Raw genomic sequence first — 19,229 nt, 5'->3', positions numbered from 1 at the left:
GTACCACTACAAGAATTGAGAGAAAGATGTTTTTTAATAGTGATAGGAGTAGTATCGATATTTGAAAGGAGAGAAAGATCATGAGCTTGGGTAGCATTCTGGACAGTGACAATGCGCATACCGCTCTTGAGAGCATGAAATGAAATACTGTATCTCTACCAACATGACGCAGGAGCGCTTTGCCAATACAGTGGACCCCCGCATAACGATGGCATCACATAGCGATTATTTCGCATACCGCTTACTTTAATCGCAAAATTTTTGCCGCGCATACCGATTAAAAACCCGCTCACCGATTTTCGTCCGAGACGCGTCCAATGTGCGCCCTCACCCAGCCTCACATGTGCCGCCCGTGCCATTGTTTACCAGGCAGCCTCCGCGCTAACATCCAAGCATACACTCGGAATATTTCGTATTATTACAGTGTTTTCGGTGGTGTTTCTGGAAAATAAGTGACCATGGGCCCCAAGAAAGCTTCTAGTGCCAACCCTGTGGTAAAAAGGGTGAGAATTAGTATGGAAATTAAGAAAGATTTTGAAGGGTTTGGGGCTAACCCTGAGAAGCCTATGCCAGTTGTGGAATCCATTGTGCCTACTTCAAAGATTAAGGAAATGTGTGCACAGTGGGTTGAACTGCAAACCTTTATGGATGAAAATCACCCTGACACAGCTGTTGCAAGCCGTGCTGGTGACTATTTCAATGACAATGTTGTGGCCCATTTTAGACAAATCGTAAAGGAACGGGAGGTACAGAGCTCTATGGACAGATTTGTTGTGCGACAGAGGTCCAGTGACTCTCAAGCTGGTCCTAGTGGCATTAAAAGAAGAAGGGAAGTAACCCCGGAAAAGGACTTGCTACCTCAAGTCCTAATGGAAGGGGATTCCCCTTCTAAACAGTAAGAAGATAATGCTCTCCCCTCCTCCCATCCCATCAATCATCACCAGATCTTCAATAAAAGTAAGTGTCATGTAAGTGTGCATGCCTTTTTCAGTTTGTGTGTATTAAAATTAACATTTCATGTGGTAAAAAATTTTTTTTTTCATACTTTTGGGTGTCTTGCACGGATTAATTTTATTTCCATTATTTCTTATGGGGAAAATTCATTCACATAACGATTATTTCGCATAACAATTACCCCTCTTGCACGGATTAAAATCGTTAACCGGGGGTCCACTGTACTATGGTCAGAAAGATAGGCAGAAGAAGAAGTCGGTCTTAAAGCAAAGAATTTAGTCCACTGTGTGGTCTGAAACTTAGCGTGGAGAGGGAGTGCATGACGTGTCGGTCTTTTCCGAGTAGAATGGGAAGGTAACGAAGGAGCATCATCAGGAGATTGACATTGGCGTTTAGGAGTAGGACCGGAGTTGGTCCGGCGTGAAATGGGCTGGCGATTCAAAAATTGCCGTACCGTAGAGGGAGAGGCCGGAAGCATAGTCAAAGGAGAGGGGAGGTCAGACAAATCGAAGGAGTCAGTCGAAGCCCCAGTACCTGAAGCGGGTGAGGAAACAGCACCAGCAAGAGGTACAGGGGCATCAGGAGTGTCCGAAGAGTGGTCTAAAAACAAGGCAGGGTCAGAATGGGGTGTGGTATCAAGAAGGGGCCCGGGGGTAGTGGGTTCATGGATTGGGTTCTCCATGGTTAGGTTACTCCTTTTTTTGTTTTTAAGAAAAAAAAAGAAAGAAAAGAAAATAAAAATAAAAAAAAAGAATAAAAAAAAGGGGGGAGCGGGGAGGAATAGTTCCCAGGAGGAATGAAAGGGCCGGAATTCTCCCTTCGCGCCCAAGAGGACCTCAGCACCGCTAGTAGTGCAGATGCAGCATGGAACCCGTGCCATACCCTACCCTTCATGCCAGTAAACCAGCAATCCGGGATAGCAACCTCACATCTGCCGAGCTACCTCAGTGGACAAAAGAGAGGGCGGCCGGATATCTGCCACAAAGCATACCTCCTTCGGCCACCACCCCCGGAATCCGAAAGGCGGCTTCCAGAGATACACCCGTCGCCCGAAAGACACCCAAAGCTACTCTGGGATACCGGAGAGGAATCGGGACATCCCCAGGCGATCCAGATTCCACGGCAAACTACGCCACCGCCAAGAACCTCAACGGAATGGGATGGACCCCGGTATCCTTTCCCCTACCTAGGAACTAGCGCGCCTGTGGGAGAAATCCCAAAGGCCAAAAAGAGGAAGGGCAAAAGGGAGGGGTGGGGAGGAGGAGGAGGAAAGGAAAAAGGGGAGGATGGGATAGGGAGGGGGGATTGGGGGGTAATTAGGTTCGGTCTGAGGAAGGAGACCGACAGGTCTGATTCCTCAGACCAAGAGCCTCTTCACCACAACAAGGAGCCCCCCTTGAAGAGGGGAGAAATTAGAAATAGAATTGTTATTAAGAATTTATACAGTATTATTATTACATTCATGGGCGAGTGCCAAATCCATAGATCACCACCACTCCTCCCCCCCCCCCTACACACACACAGAGGTAACCTTGACACTGATGAGGACATTATTAAAAGAACTGAACCTACCCTTTACTTAGCCCTTGTGGTTTAGCACTTCTTTTTGATTATAATAATAATACCCTTTACTACCTTGGACTGAGCCTGAATACCTCCCATTAACAGTTATTATATGATCCTACAAATTTGGCATTTTCACCTCTTAAAGAAAAAAAAAGTTTTTGGCGTAACATTCATAGAGTACAAAAACCCATAGGTGTCATACAGGACCTGGGAAAATGGCAGGAATTGGTTAGAGCTGGGAAAAGAAGAGATCTAATTCCTTGGAGAAGAAGCCCTTCACTGGGACTATGGCATCTATCTTCCTTTAGGGAGCTGTTTTTGGAAGCATAAAACTTCAAATCCCTACCAATGTAGCACTTCCCTCAAGGGTGGTTCTTGATGCTAGTGAGGGACTTTATCCAAGGCACTGGATCTGACTTCCCCTTTTCCTTCAAACCAGATTCCTTCTCATTACTCTTGGTGCTGTAAGACCCCTATGACAGTAAACTGCAAATCTAATACAATATTTAGTGCAACAGCTTAAGGTAAACACAGTACTACCAATAATAAGCATAGTAAAACTTATTACTGCACATCTGTGCTTATTCCTAGTGATGAAAACCAGTCCTGACATTTTATTTTAGCTCCTCCATTTATTACTGTGGCTTTCAGTGTGTGTTCTTCAGAATTTAATTTCCTCAAGTTAAAAGTCTTATTACTATTAGATATAGTTCCTGTTGACCTTATCTGCTCACTGATGTCCAAGGATGGGGCAGTCACCTCGATGTCATGCCTGTGTAGTGAGAAGAGGACAGTTTAACATACCAAGCATGAGAGAGATGCAACCAAATATAACAGTAAATAGAACTGTTCTATTAGGAACACATTATGACAATTATTATTCATGGGGAGTGCTAAACCTGCATGGGGCATAAAGAACCAAGAAAAAGGGAGGCAGTCAGTTTGGATCCAAAGATATGAAATAAAAAATAGATCAAATAAACTGATAGTCAACCAGAATTTTTGAATTATTATAATCAAAAAGAAGCGTTAAGCCACAAGGGCTATACAGCGCTGCAGAATTTTTGAAAATCAATTAGGTAACTGCTTCCTTAATCAGTGCTGCAGATGTTTTTCTTTTTTCTAAAAAGTATGTTAATGCAGTATATGGTACAGAATTTAAGCTTTTGGGATCGGAGGCCCAGTTTCAGACCAGGCATTCTAAATTGGAGAGGAAGTACAGTATTGCAGGAATAAGACCTGTATTAAGAGATGTACAGCAAAGTAATGTGTATACTGTATGATTTACTTTGCATTTGCTGTATAACCCTTGTGGTTTAGCACTTCTTTTTGATTATAACAATAATAATTACTGTACTTGGCATTTTACATATTCACAAAAAAAAGTCATTATTGTTCATAAAATGGTAATACCTTCCTTATTGGTTACTGCCTCTGCAAATATTATCCAGCTAACCACACAAAACCTACCCTCAAGAATACCTCAGAATATAACCACAATACCAGATCCATGAGTAAACACACATCAAAGTGCTCCTAGTCACTAAATGTTAACATTTCATCATTCTAACAAAAACTAATAAAATCTCACTTTGGTTCAAAACTGAACATTAACTGGCAAAGAGAATTTAACAACAGAGATCAAAACATTAACTTGCATGTCCCCGTTTTCCTTTAATGGTGTCTTGAACCTGGTGAGGTAGCTTCTGATTTGGGGCTTGGACTTATCTCTTCAATCAAGCCTTTTTGCTTCCCATTCCCCTGTATCTGTTAGACTGCCCACTATCAATGAGCACGCAGAATTTACCTCCAACGTCATCTCTGCTCTGCTGCTCTCTCTTTACCTTCCCTTCTTGCTGACAGACCCTCCTTTAATCCGGACTCTCTCATTGACTTTTTGACAACTGATTACTCCACACACTCCGATGATGATGCCTTTAGCACTCCCCACAGCTCTTTTTACCTCAATCTCTTGCTACCCTCTACTCCTGCACTATCCACTGCCCTGCTGTCCTCCATAACCTACTAATCATCCCTCTTCCTTTTGCCACCTGATACTCTCGCTTCCTCTCCTGCCCTGCAGTGCTGTATGGCCCTTGTGGTTTAGCACTTTTTTTTTATTATAATTCCCATTCCCCTAGGTGCTGTATGACCCCTACAGCTTTAGTGCTTTCCCATCAATGCAACAATGGCTCCCATATTATAGGTCCTACAAATAGTTAGGTGTCCCGTAGCTTGATCGCTAACGCACTCGGCTCACACACTGAGGTCCGGAGTTCGAATCTTCGGTACAGCTGGAAAACATTAGGAACGTGTTTCCACAAGACATCTGCTGTCCCTGTTCACCCATCGGTATAAAACGGGTACCTGGATGTTAGTCGACTGGTGTGAGTTGCATCCTGGGACAAAACTGACCTAATTTGCCCGAAATGATCAGCATAACAACCGGTTTTCCATGTAGTAGTATGTCATTAATGTCAGCTAGGACTGTATACCTTGTACATGTACTTGTAGAAATTAAGATATATATATAAAAAAAAAATAAAAGTTTCTACATCACTCTCTTATTTACCCCTATCTCACCTATGGAATTTGTGCATGGGGCTCAACAACAAGTAACCATCTCAGACCACTAATTACCCAACAAAAGGCTGCAGTTAGAATGATAACAAATTCTCACTATAGGCAGCACACTCCACCAATATTCAATACACTAAACCTACTCACCATACAAAACATCCATACTTATTACTGCACCTATTACATACATAGAACACTTAACTCTGATATTAACCCTCCCCTCAAACATCTCCTTGCCAACCTCAACAGAACACATGACCATAACACAAGGCACAGATCACTCTTTGATGTTCCTTGTGTCCAACTCACACTATGCAAAAACTCAATGCACATAAAAGGCCCTAAAATCTGGAATTCATTACCTGTAAATATAAAAGAAACACTACCTGTTTATAAATTCAAGTCTCTTCTCAAAGATCACTTACTCACCCAAAACCAAATAAATACTGAATAACTGAACCTTATAAATTGTATATCTTAAATGTTTCTCACAATTATATCACATAAATGTTAAACCTAAAACCCAATCTAACTTTATTATTTTTTAAATACACTACCTAACAGAATACTCCATTCTACTGAATGTACAACAAGGCATACAACCATATGACCTGTCTTTGTAATACTCACTTGTGCTTTACAGTAATCTGTTTACATTAAAGATTTATCACTGATTTCATCATTGCTTAGTTAATCTTAAGTTAATTTTAAGCCAGCCCGTAATGCTATGCATAGTATAAGTGGCTTTGGCATGCTGCTCTTATCTGTATTTTTTGTACCTCTGTATGTGTGCTCAAATTTTTAAATAAATAAATAAACACTGTCCTTTAAAAAACAAACAGGTTACAACAGACTAAATAGTCTATGACTAATGAACAGCCTCTTCGTAGCCATTGACAAAGGCCCTAACAATGAAAAACAATGCAGATATGGCTAATACCCAAAGAACTAGCAAAAAATGTAGTACAGTGGACCCTCGGTTAACGATATTTTTTCACTCCAGAAGTATGTTCAGGTGCCAGTACTGACCGAATTTGTTCCCATAAGGAATATTGTGAAGTAGATTAGTCCATTTCAGACCCCCAAACATACACGTACAAACGCACTTACATAAATACACTTACATAATTGGTCGCATTCGGAGGTGATCGTTATGCGGGGGTCCACTGTACATCAATGCCACTAAGGTAATGAAATCCAAAGTGTATTATGCTAACAGGTTTAATGAAACAAAAGGAGACACAATAAAGTCCTGGAAAATACCATGAAATACTTAATTCATGTAAATTCTCTATGACCAAAGAAATTATGCAAACTAAACCAAATGACCCTTCCATCCAAATTTCTGACTTCATAAATTTTTTTTTTAACAAGTCGGCCGTCTCCCACCGAGGCAGGGTGATTTCATAAATATACATACCAAATAACTTCTTGACTACGTATAGGATAAAACCTGGCCAGCAAAATCCCAAACTCCCATGCCCAAGTTAAAGATTATCTTACTGATAATTAACCACGTCCTCCATACCTATCCCCCACATCCAGTGGCATAGCCAAGTTTAAAAGTTAGGGAAATCGAGCACATGCAAAACAGCACCATGACAAGTTCTGAATAATTTTAAATTCATTATACGTGTACATTGTTTTCTTTTAACATAATTATTATTTTGTATTTAAAATCAAAACATAAGGATACAGTTTTAAAGGAAGTATATACAGTGGTCCCTCAATAATCGTCTGACCTGAAAGTCGTCCATTTCGGAAATAGTCCTGCTTTTATGTCAAAATATTGGCTCTCAAATGGTCTAGTAACTCGCTAATAGTCCTTCGTCCCAGACGCGTACTCACGCTCTGAGCCGCCTCGGCCTTTCCTTCCCAGCCAGTGTGCCATTGTTTACCAGTGAGCGATGGTCCCCTCACGTGCTCCAGTGAAATATTTCATAACATTCCATTTATTTTAGTGCTTGCAAGTTATTTAAGTGCTAAATAAGCTACCATGGCTTCAAAGAAAGCTCCTAGTGCCAAGCCTTTGGTAAAGAGAAATACGATTGAATTTAAGAAAAACATCATTGAACAATATGATAGTGGCGTACGTGTGGGCGAACTGGCCAGGATGTATAACAAATCCCGTACAACCATATCTTCCATCATAGCCAAGAAAAAGGAAATCAAGGACGCTGTTGTTGCAAAGGGGGTAAATATGCTGACAAAATTGAGATCACCAGTACTCGAAGATGTTGAGAAGTTATTATTGGTGTGGATAAATGAGAAACAATTAGCAGGAGATAGACTTACGACGTTGCTTATTTGTGAAAAGGCTAGGCAGTTGCATGACGATTTGGTAAAGAAATTGCCTGCAACTAGTGGCGACGTGAGTGAATTTAAGGCCAGCAAAGGCTGGTTTGAGAGATTTAAGAAGCGTACTGACATACACAGTGTAGTAAGGCATGGTGAGGCTGCCAGTTCGGACCACAAGGCGGTTGAAAAATATGTGCATGAATTCAAGGAGTACATAAACAGTGAAGGACTAAAACCTGAACAAGTGTTCAATTGTGATGAAACAGGCCTCTTTTGGAAGAAAATGCCAAAGAGGACCTACATTACTCAGGAAGAAAAGGCGCTGCCAGGACACAAGCCTATGAAAGACAGGCTGATGCTAATGTTCTGTGCTAATGCTAGTGGGGATTTCAAAGTGAAGCCATTACTAGTGTACCATTCTGAAAATCCCAGTGTGTTCAACAAAAACAATATTATGAAGAGTAAATTGTGTGTGTTTTGGAGATCTAATAGTAAGGCATGGGTCACAAGGGACATTTTCGTCGAGTGGTTCAATGAAGTGTTTGGCCCTAGTGTGAAGTATTACCTCCTGTAAAAGAAATTGGATCTCAAGTGCCTCCTAGTAATGGACAATGCACCTGCTCATTCTCCAAATTTGGATGACCTAACTCTGAAGGAGTTTGGGTTCATCACAGTAAAGTTCTTGCCCCCGAATACCACTCCTCTCCTCCAGCCCATGGACCAGCAGGTCATTGCAAACTTTAAAAAACTCTACACCAAAGCAATGTTTGAAAGGTGCTTGAATGTGACCTCAGACACTCACTTGACCCTACGAGATTTTTGGAAAGAACACTTCAGTATTCTCCATTGCGTATGCCTTATAGGTAAGGCTTGGGAGAGAGTGACTACCAGGACTTTGAACTCTGCTTGGAGAAAATTGTGGCCAGATTGTATCCACAAGAGGGATTTTGAAGGGTTTGGGGCTGACCAAGATGAGCCTATGTCATTTGTTAAATCCATTGTGGCACTGGGGAGTTCCATGGGGTTGGATGCGAGTTTGGAGGATGTGGAAGAGTTGGTGGAGGACAACAACGAAGAGCTAACCACTGAGGAGCTGCAAGAGCTTCAGCAGGAAGAGCAACAGATTGCAGCTCAGAATCTTGCTGCAGAGGAGGAGGAAGAGAGATGGAGAAAGGTGCCTTCTTCAGAAATTAAGGAGATTTTTGAAATTTGGGGTAGGATGGAAAGATTTATGGAGAAACATCACCCAGAGAAGGATGTTGCAAGCCATATCGGCAACTTGTACAGTGACAGAGTCCTGGCCCATTTTAGGGAAGTTTTAAAGAGACGCCAGAAACAGAGCTCTCTGGACACTTTTTTTGTGAGACAGGACTCCAGTGACTCTCAAGGTGGTCCTAGTGGCATTAAGAAACAGAAGAGAAGTAACCCCAGAAAAGCAATTGGTACCCAAGGTGTTGATGGAAGGGGATTACCCTTCCAAACAGTAAATCATCCAATCTGTCTCCTTCTCCACTCTTCCATACACAAAGAAGAATCGCCAATAAAGGTAAGTGTTATTCTGTTAATGTTTAATTCATCATGTGCCACTGTATTGTTTATGTACTACATCTATATTTCACGTAAAAAAAATTTTTGTTTTAATACTTCTGGGTGTCAGGAATGGATTAATTGAATTTACATTATTTCTTATGGGGAAAATTGATTTGTAAATCGTCCATTTCTATAATAGTCCCACTTCCAGGAATGGATTATGGACGATTATTGAGGGACCACTGTAACTGCTTTATATTTAAAATAAAAACACAATAAATCTCGAAACATAATAAAAACGTGTTAGTTAATTATTTTAATTTTAAATGTAAAATGAAAACAAAACAATGTGAAAAATGTATGAAGCAATTACAACACTCTCTTTCATCTAGGCTTCATTCTAGTAAAGTTATCTATTATGTGTACTCAGTAGCCAACTCTTTCAATGGAGAGCAAAGCTAACCCAGACGATCTATCCTCACCCATTGTTGAACGAAGGTAGGACTTTGTGTGTTTCAGCTGACTAAAGGATCATTCTGCAACTGCGCTAGTTATTGGAAGGTCAGAAAAATGTGGTACAATATGAACAAGTTAGGATAAATGAAACATCATTGGCACAAGTGAACTAAAGAGTTTGAAAATTGTTGAAAAGATGCCAATTTTGAAAAATGTGCTCTTGCTATGCCACTACCCACATCCTCACTGAAAGTCACACCTATGATGCAGACTGACTTTATTTTAAAGGAAACTAACCTACTGCACCAACTTTGATTTAAATTTTACTCTTGGACTCTATGAATAATAAAATATAACCAGGAATGATCTTGGTTTATAGTATCCCAATAACTGAATCAGACCTATGATTAAAAATCCATAAAATAGACCAGGGGGTGTAGGAGGGGCCTTACCCTCCTCAGGAAAATCAGCAATAATCAAGTACATGTATTTCCACTAATGTGAGCCTAATTTCGAGCTACTTCTGGTCTTGAAATCAACCAAACTCATTTATATTTTAGAAGAGTGTCTTCTATTCTATCAAATGATTCTAAGAAACAACTAATAAAACTATCCTAGAAAACACCTCAAAGTTGCTATTTTAAACCAAACACGTCAGTTTTGCTTTTTCCACCTCTTCAAGGGGGGCTCCTTGGTGCGGTGAAGAGGCTCTTGATCTGAGGAATTAGACCTTTTGGTCTTCTTCCTCAGACCGAACCTAATTACCCCCCAATCCCCCCTTCCCTATCCCATCCTCCCCTTTTCCCTCTCTTCTTCCTCCTCCCCATCCCTCCCCTATTCCCTTCCTATTTTCAGCCTAAGGGAATCTTCCCACAGGCACTCTAGTTCCTCAGTAGGGGTAAGGGTACTGGGGTCCATCCCATTCCATTGAGGTCTTTGGTGGTGGTGTAGTTTGCCATGGAATCTAGATCACCTGGGAATGTCCTGATCCCTCTCAGGTCTCCCGGCGGGTGGCTTGGGTGTCTTTCGGGTGACAGGTGGAGGCTACCTTTTGGATTCCAGGGGGTGGTGGCCAAAGGAGGTATGCTTTGTGGCGGGTGTCTGGCCTCCCTCTCTTTTGCCCACCGAGGTGGCTCGGTGGATGTGAGGTTGCTATGCCGGATTGCTGGTTTACTGGCATGAAGGGTAGGGTACAGCACGGGTTCCCTGCCGCATTTGCAATACTTGCGGAGATGAGGTCCTCTTGGGCGCAGAGGGAGATTCATGGCCCTTTCATTCCTCCTAGGAGCTATTCCTCCACGTTCCCCATTTTTTTTTTAAATTTGTTATTTTCTTTTCTTCTTTTTTTATCTATAACACAAAAAGAAAGGAGTGACCTAACCATGGAGTCCCCAATCCATGAACCTGCTCCCCCACGGGCCCCTTCCTGATACCACACCTTGTTCTGACCCTGCCTCGTTCTTTGGCTACTCTTCGGACATTTCTAATGCCCCTGTACCTCCTGCTGGTGCCATTTCAACACCTGCTCCAGGTATCAGGGTTTTGACTGACTCCTTCAATATGTTTGACCTCTGCTCTTCTTGGACTATGCTTCCAGCTTCTCCCTCTATGGTGCGGCAATTTTCAGATCGCCCACCCATTCCATGTCAGACCAACTCCAGTCCCACACCTAAACGCTGAAGACCATTACCTGATGATATTTCTTCGCTTCCTTCTCATTCTACTCAGAAAAGACTGGCAAGTCACACACTCCCTTTACTCACACTGTTTCAAAATACACAATGACTGACTGACTGACTTCCTCTACTGCCTATCTTTCTGACCATAGTACAGTGGACCCCCGCATAACGATTACCTCCGAATGCGACCAATTATGTAAGTGTATTTATGTAAGTGCGTTTGTACGTGTATGTTTGGGGGTCTGAAATGGACTAATCTACTTCACAATATTTCTTATGGGAACAAATTCGGTCAGTACTGGCACCTGAACATACTTCTGGAGTGAAAAAATATCGTTAACCGGGGGTCCACTGTATTAGCAAGGCACTCCTACACCATGTTGGTAGAGCAGTACACCCATTATCACTGTCCAGAATGCTAGTCAAGCTCACAATCTTTCTCTCCTTACAACTACCGATACTATTCCTGTAACTATTGAAAAACATCATACCTTCAGTTCTTGAAGTGGTACTGTCATTCTGCCCCATACCATTGTCCAACAGAATTTCCTGACATGTGGTGATGACATTCTGGAACAGCTAGAACTCCAAGACTTCCCAATTCTCAAAGTTGACACTTATGTCCTTCCTGCCCGTGGGCGGAGACGTTACCCTTGCAATGTAGCTCATTTAACTTTTGACAGCCGAGAACTCCCGTCCTCAGTATATGTCGCGGGACATCGGTTACAAGTTCGAAAGGTGATACCTACACCGCAACAGTGTAGAAATTGCTGGCGTTTTGGTCACCCAGCGAAATATTGCAGATCTATGGCCGAATGCCCAGTCTGTGGTGCCGACGACCATTCTAATACATCTTGCAGTCAACCTCCATCTTGCCTTAATTGTAATGAAGCTCACCCTTCGTACTCCCGCCATTGCCAGGTCTACTTAAATGAACGTGAAATCCGTTGCCTCAAAGAGGCAGAAGGTCTCCCTTATGCTATGGCAGTTACTCATCTCCGCCTCCAAGGGAGACTACCCTGTGTTTCTTATTCTCGTGTTTCAAAACATCCCCCCACTTCTGGGGTCCCATCTTCTGCAGCCTCCTCTGTTGTTACCCCTATCATAGCCACTCCGGCATCTAATCCTTTTGCTGTCCTTGGCTCTGACGTCCCGACTACAACTCAGTCTGTTCTCACATCTTCACGTCCTTCCTCACAAGCCCCAGTATCGACAAGACCTCGTACAACACCTAATACCAATCGCCCCTCTACTTCTCAGAAGTCCAAAAAATCCACATTGCTCAAATCTTCTTTGCCCCTCCCTTCCCTTCTTTCACCTCCACACTTTACCTTTCCAGTCTCTGTACCTAGTTCTTCCCCTCTCTCTGGCTCTATTACAATTGTGGAGATTCACCCTCCTCCTCGTACTATGCCTTCCACCCCCGTCCCCTCTTCGCTTCCTTCTCATTCTACTCAGAAAAGACTGGCAAGTCACACACTCCCTTTACTCACACTGTTTCAAAATACACAATGACTGACTGACTGACTTCCTCTACTGCCTATCTTTCTGACCATAGTATTAGCAAGGCACTCCTACACCATGTTGGTAGAGCGGTACACCCATTATCACTGTCCAGAATGCTAGTCAAGCTCACAATCTTTCTCTCCTTACAACTACCAATACTATTCCTGTAACTATTGAAAAACATCATACCTTCAGTTCTTGTAGTGGTACTGTCATTGTGCCCCATACCATTGTCCAACAGAATTTCCTGACATGTGGTGATGACATTCTGGAACAGCTAGAACTCCAAGACTTCCCAATTCTCAAAGTTGACACTTATGTCCTCCCTGCCCACAGGCGGAGACGATACACTTGCAATGTAGCTCGCTTAACTTTTGAATGCCATGAGCTTCCATCCTCTGTATATGGAGCAGGACACTGTTTACAAGTTCAAAAGGTGATCCCTACATCGCAACAGTGTAGAAATTGCTGGTGTTTTGGTCATCCAGCAAAATATTGTAGGTCTGTCACCGAATGCCCAGTCTGTGGTGTCGACAACCATACCAGCATGTCTTGTAGTCTACCTCCCTCTTGCCTCAATTGTCATGAGGCTCACCCATCTTACTCTTGCTGCTGCCAAGTTTACTTAAATGAGCGTGAAATCCGTTGTCTCAAAGAGGCAGAAGGCCTCCCATATGCTATGGCAGTCTCTCATCTACACCTCCAAGGGAAACTTCCCCGTAGTATTTCTTATTCTCGAGTTACTAAACGTCCCCCTTCCTCTGGGGTTCCAACTTCTGCAGCCTCCTCTGTGGTCACCCGTTCCACAGTCACCCCCGTCTCTAATTCTTTTGCTGTCCTGGACTCGGAGACTTCTTTCTCTTCTCATTCACAAGTTTCTGTGTCTACGAGACCTCGTACAACACCTATTCCCCATCGCCCCTCTCCTTCTCTGAAGTCCAAAACATCCCCATTGTTAAAATCTCCTTTCACTCCTCCTTCCCTTCTGCAACCTACTCATTTTTCCTTTCCAGTCTCTGTACCCTGTTCTTCATCTCTAACTGGCTCTGTTATGAGTGTGGAGGTTCATCCTCCTCCTCTTAGAGTAGCTTCTTTCCCCTGTCTCCTCCCAAGTTTCTTACTCTTCTGCCCCCTCCCAGGTCGCTTCCTCTCCTGTCCCCTCCCAAGCTTCTTCTCTAGTTCCCTCTACCCTTTCATCCCCCCCTACTTTGATACAGTCCATCGTCTCCCCGATCTTCACTCACCCTCCTTCCATCTCCAATACTGTACCACATACAACGTCCTTGTCCTCAGAAACACTTGAAGCTATCTCAGAATACACTGAGGAGACTAGACCATTGATGGACACCAATCCACCCTCCTGTTCCTCCTCTTCACTCTTCTCCATCTGCACAACTCCTTTCTTCACAGTGTCCTAATCCTTCGCTGCTTAAAAGTTTTGTGCTACTTCCACATGTGGACTTTTCTAACCCTACTAGTCCATAGATACCTCTACCTTCTGATTTCTTGTATCTTTCTCTTCGCAAATCATGGCTTACTTACAGTGGAATATCTGTGGCCTCAGAGGTAACCGGGGTGAGCTCCAGGTGTTGCTTTCCCAGTTTTCCCGTTTGTGTTTGTTTACAAGAACCCAAATTATGCTCCACTGTTATCCATCCCATCTCGGGCTATGATTTATTATGTTCATCGGATCCTTTTCCTGATGGAACCTTTAATGAAAGTGCACTTCTTGTATGCACCAGTATTCCATACCGTCACCTCTGTTCACACTTCACTGCATTACACCACAGCCCGTATACACTTGAATAAGTGGTATACAGTCAGTTCTTTGTATCCCTCTCCTTCTCAAGCCTTATCCATCCTGGATGTTGCATTTCTGGTTTCTTCCTTACCGCCACTACTTCTGATACTTGGCAATTTTAATGCCCACCAATTCCTCTGGGGGGTCTCACTGTGACTCCCAGGGCATTCAGTTGGATGCTTTTCACGCTTCTTTCCCCCTCCAAGTTTTAAATACAGGTTCTCCCACCCATTTTGAACCTTGTACTCATTCCCTCTCTTGCAGCGATCTCTCGGTCTACTCTTCCTCCACTGTACCAGACTTCACCTGGTGTGTCCTCCCGGACTTGAATGACAGTGATCATTTTCCAATCATTCTTACTTCTCTTTCGTATTCACCAACTCCTCATAGCCCACGCTGGCAATCTGACCGAGCAAACTGGGACCTTTACTCACATCTAACTGCTTTTAGTGAGGTTCCTTTTTCGTCCTCCAATGATGAGCTTTTACACCTTCTTGACCTTAGTTTAAACTGCAGCTTCACATTCTATACCTCAAACTTTGGGCAGGCATTCTTCAGAAGTGCGTGCCTTGGTGGTCTCCTGCTTGTGCTCGGGCAGTATGTTTGAAACACGCTGCATAAGGCAGGTACCGGTACAAGAGAACCACAGAGAGACTCCTTGATTTTAAGCAGAAATGAGCGGTCGCTCGCTGTGTCAATCATGACACTAAATGCAATTGCTGATGAGATCATGTTTCCACCATCACCTCTGCTTCCTCTATGAGTGCAGTCTGGAAAAAAGTACGGAAACTGAGTGGTAAATACTCTCCCGACCTGGCTCCTGTTCTTTGGGTTGCCAGTGTTGATATTGCAAACCCTCTTGACGTTGCCACTGAAATTGGTAATCATCTTGTCCACATCTCTCAGGGGCTTCATCTATGCCTCTTGTTTCGTTCCTCAAAATCTGCCAGGGAGTTAGAGCCCTTAAACTTTTCTTCTATCAGAGAAGAATCTTATAATGTGCCTTTTACACTTCTGGAACTGGAGGCAACACTTTCAGCTTGCCAATCATCGGCAGCTGGGCCTGACAGCATTCATATTCAGATGCTACAGCATTTACATCAGTCAGCCCTTGCAGTCCTCTTACGACTCTTTAATCTTATTTGGTCACAAGGAGTTCTTTCCCAGCTGTGGAAATCTGCCATTGTTCTCCTTTTCTACAAACCGGGTATTACGGGATATGGTGCATCCCACTATCATCCCATTGCTCTTACCAGTGCAGTTTGCAAGGTAATGGACTGTCTGGTAAATAGATGTTTGATGTGGTGTTTAGAGACATACAGTCTCTCCACTACGAACGACTCACGAAATCATAATGACACGATTACAAACAAACCATACCATGGGTGGGGTTAGAACCTGCGATCAGAGTCATAAAACTCCAGACCAATGTGTTAGCCACTGGGCCACTTGGCCCAGTGGCTGTCCATAACCAGGGATTACGTTTATGCCTCAGTGCTTTTCACTCTTCACTGGCTGCGAGCCTCTAAGCAGAGGTGAATATTCCATCCTTGTCCAATCGCTGTGATGCTCATTGCCGTCACTATTATGTTTGCTCTCATGACCTCCGGAATCCTTCCATACATAGGATAGTCACTGGTATTAGTAGACGTTCTTTATTTGTTCGTCGCCCCTGTTTACCCTGTCCCTTTTCTCTTTGCCTACATCCGCTCTTGTCTTCTCTTCAGTTACCACCTATGTTCATGTAGCATCTCACTTTTCCCTACCCCCTTGGGAAGTTCTGACGGTTCGTGTCTGTTCTTTCCCACTGCCATGTGCGAAAGCCCAACTGCCTATGGTGGCTTCTCGCTCTCTTTTTCTTAACCACTCTCAATCTCATTCTCATTCTATCACAGTGAACACCAATGGTTCCAAGTCTTCTGATGACATTGGATTCACAGTGGTGTTTCCGGACAACATCGTGCGAGGTCATTTATTATCCCCTGCTAGCATTTTTACGGCTGAATTGTATGCCATTTTTGTAGCACTTATCTGTATTGGATTTATGCCTGTGTGACCATTTGTGTTCCTTTCAGACTCCCTAGTGCTTTACAGGCTATACAAAAAATTTGATACACCTCATTCTCTGGTTCTTCATATCCAACTTTGGTTACGCAGTATCTCTAGCAAGCACAAAGATATTGTTTTTTGTTCGGTCCCCAGTCATGTTGACATACAGGGTAATGAACAGGCAGACACTGCTGCAAGGTCAGCTGTACATGACCTCCCAGTTTCATATAGAGGTGTTCCATTCACAGGCTATTTTGCTGTAATTGCTACCCACTTTTGCACCCGTTGGCAACAATGTTGCTCTGATCTGCTCAATAATAAACTACATTCTATTAAACCGAGTATAGGTTTCTGGCTGTCTTCTTATCATCACTGTTGAGGTTGGGAGACTACTCTCTCCCGTCTTCGCATCGGCCACACTCGTCTTACTCACAGGTATCTCATGGAGAGGTGCCTTGTTCCACTCTGCGAGAATTGCCAGGTTCCAGTTTCTGTTAGCCATATTCTGTTGGACTGCCCACTCTATCAACGAGCACGCAGAACTTACCTCTGTTGTCATCACCGCTCTACTGCCCTTACTTTACCTTCCCTTCTTGCTGATGGACCCTCCTTTAACCCAGGCTCTCTCACTGACTTTTTGACAGCAACTGATTTACTGCACAAACTCTGAGGATAATAACTCTAGTACTCTTCACAGCACTTTCCACCACAATCTCTTGCTACCCACTACCCCTGCACTATCCACTGCCCCACTGCACTCCATGCCCTAATAATCATCCCTCTCTCTCTTGCTATCCAATACCCCTGCATCCTTCCCTGCCCTGCTGCGCTGTATGACCCTTGTAGGTTTAGCGCTTCCTTTTGATTATAATAATAATAATTTGCTTTTTTCCATCGTGCACTGCCTGGGGCAGGATTTTTTTTTAATACTGTGCATGCTCACTGCACAGACCTATTCTCTCATATCTAAGCCAAAATTTACCACTCCTACCTTATCCAAGTGAGCTGAACTCATGATGTGAGGGACCCTGGCCTCAGTGACATAGTTCTATGGGACCTTAGCCTCAGTGACATAGTTTTATGGGACCTTAGCCTCAGTGACATAGTTCTATGGGACCCTGGCCTTAATTACATAGTTCTATGTGACTGCCAGTGAAAGGGTTAAAGATGGTGGGGGGTTTTTTATTCAAGGAATTGTAATGATCTTTTTTTAAGAATCACATCTGACTGCATCCCATTCCCCAGGTATATACAGTGGACCCCCGCATAAAGATTACCTCAGAATGCGACCAATTATGTAAGTGTATTTATGTAAGTGCGTTTGTACGTGTATGTTTGGGAGTCTGAAATGGACTAATCTACTTCACAATATTTCTTATGGGAACAAATTCGGTCAGTACTGGCACCTGAACATACTTCTGGAGTGAAAAAATATCGTTAACCGGGGGTCCACTGTACTGATGTATAAACCCCTATAGGGTTTGTACATCAATATAATATAATAATAATAATAATAATAATAATAATAATAATGTTTTTTCTTTGGGTCAATCTGCCTTGGCATGAGATGTCCGTTGAGGTAAAAAAATAAATAAATAAAAGGTCTTAAATTGGGCATTCTTTCAAAAATGCATTACAATGTACAGGTATCTCAAATATTATTCACTCACTTATGGCACATATACATAGGGCTCTACCTGCATGACTCTAGTCGGTTTAGCGCTTTTTTTGATGATGAGAATAATAATAATAATAATAATGATAGGGTTCTACAACAACAAATCACCTAAAACCCATTGTAACTCATAACAATGAAATATACATAGTATTAGAATGAACACTCAGTTAGGTACCAGACATTATACAACACCAATATTAAAAATAAAAATTTACTCAATATACAAAACATCCACACTTCCTACTGTGCATGCCATATGAACAAAACAATTAATACAAATATTAACCCAGTCCTAAAACTCTTCTTGCAGAGTTGCAACAATACAAGCACAAATATCCCTGATATCCCATGTGTTTGACTCACCCTGAACAGATGCTTCATGAAAAAAAAGGCCCAAAAATATGGAACTCTCTTAACCCTTTGACTGTTTCGGTCGTATATATACGTCTTACGAGCCAATGTGTTTAACGTATATACAGTGGACCCCCGGTTAACGATATTTTTTCACTCCAGAAGTATGTTCAGGTGCCAGTACTGACTGAATTTGTTCCCATAAGGAATATTGTGAAGTAGATTAGTCCATTTCAGACCCCCAAACATACACGTACAAACGCACTTACATAAATACACTTACATAACTGGTCGCATTCGGAGGTGATTGTTATGCAGGGGTCCACTGTATACTCAAAAATTCTAGCGGCTTCAAATCAAGCGGGAGAAAGCTGGTAGGCCCACATGTGAGAGAATGCATCTGTGTGGTCAGTGTGCACAGTATAAAAAAAATCCTGCAGCACGCAGTGCATAATGAGAAAAAAATAATTGACCGTGTTTTTGGATTAACACACTGACTTTGAGGTGCATTGTCATATAGTATTTATGGTTGTATTTTTGTTTTTTTGGCCTCATTTGATAGAATGGAAACATAGAAATAGAGGTGATTTTGATTAGTTTTACTGTGAAAAGAACTTTGAAATGGAGCTCAAATTAGCTGAAATGTTCGAGTTTTGCCCCGTGTTCGAGAGTAAACAAATGACGTCATTGTTCAGTAAATGTCCAACTAACTATTCTAATACGCAGTCACGAATGGGTTGACATTATTTATACAATTATTACAATGTTCCAGTAGTCTGCA

General features: G+C 42.6%; 1 protein-coding gene across 1 annotated transcript in view; it reads right to left on the bottom strand.

Annotated features, from left to right (window-relative positions):
* Positions 1–2,378: 2,378 nt before the first annotated feature.
* The window catches only part of LOC128688861 (protein FAM185A), a 43,234-nt gene continuing 26,383 nt past the window's right edge, over positions 2,379–19,229 (bottom strand). The window contains exon 6 of the mRNA XM_070085398.1: positions 2,379–3,292. Coding sequence (XP_069941499.1) covers positions 3,085–3,292 — 208 coding nt within the window. The 3' untranslated portion in view covers positions 2,379–3,084. The remainder of the gene's footprint in view (positions 3,293–19,229) is intronic.

This window comes from Cherax quadricarinatus, chromosome 16 (assembly GCF_038502225.1).
Source record: "Cherax quadricarinatus isolate ZL_2023a chromosome 16, ASM3850222v1, whole genome shotgun sequence".
Lineage (NCBI taxonomy): Eukaryota > Metazoa > Arthropoda > Malacostraca > Decapoda > Parastacidae > Cherax > Cherax quadricarinatus.
This window is presented reverse-complemented; position numbering and strand designations above follow the sequence as displayed.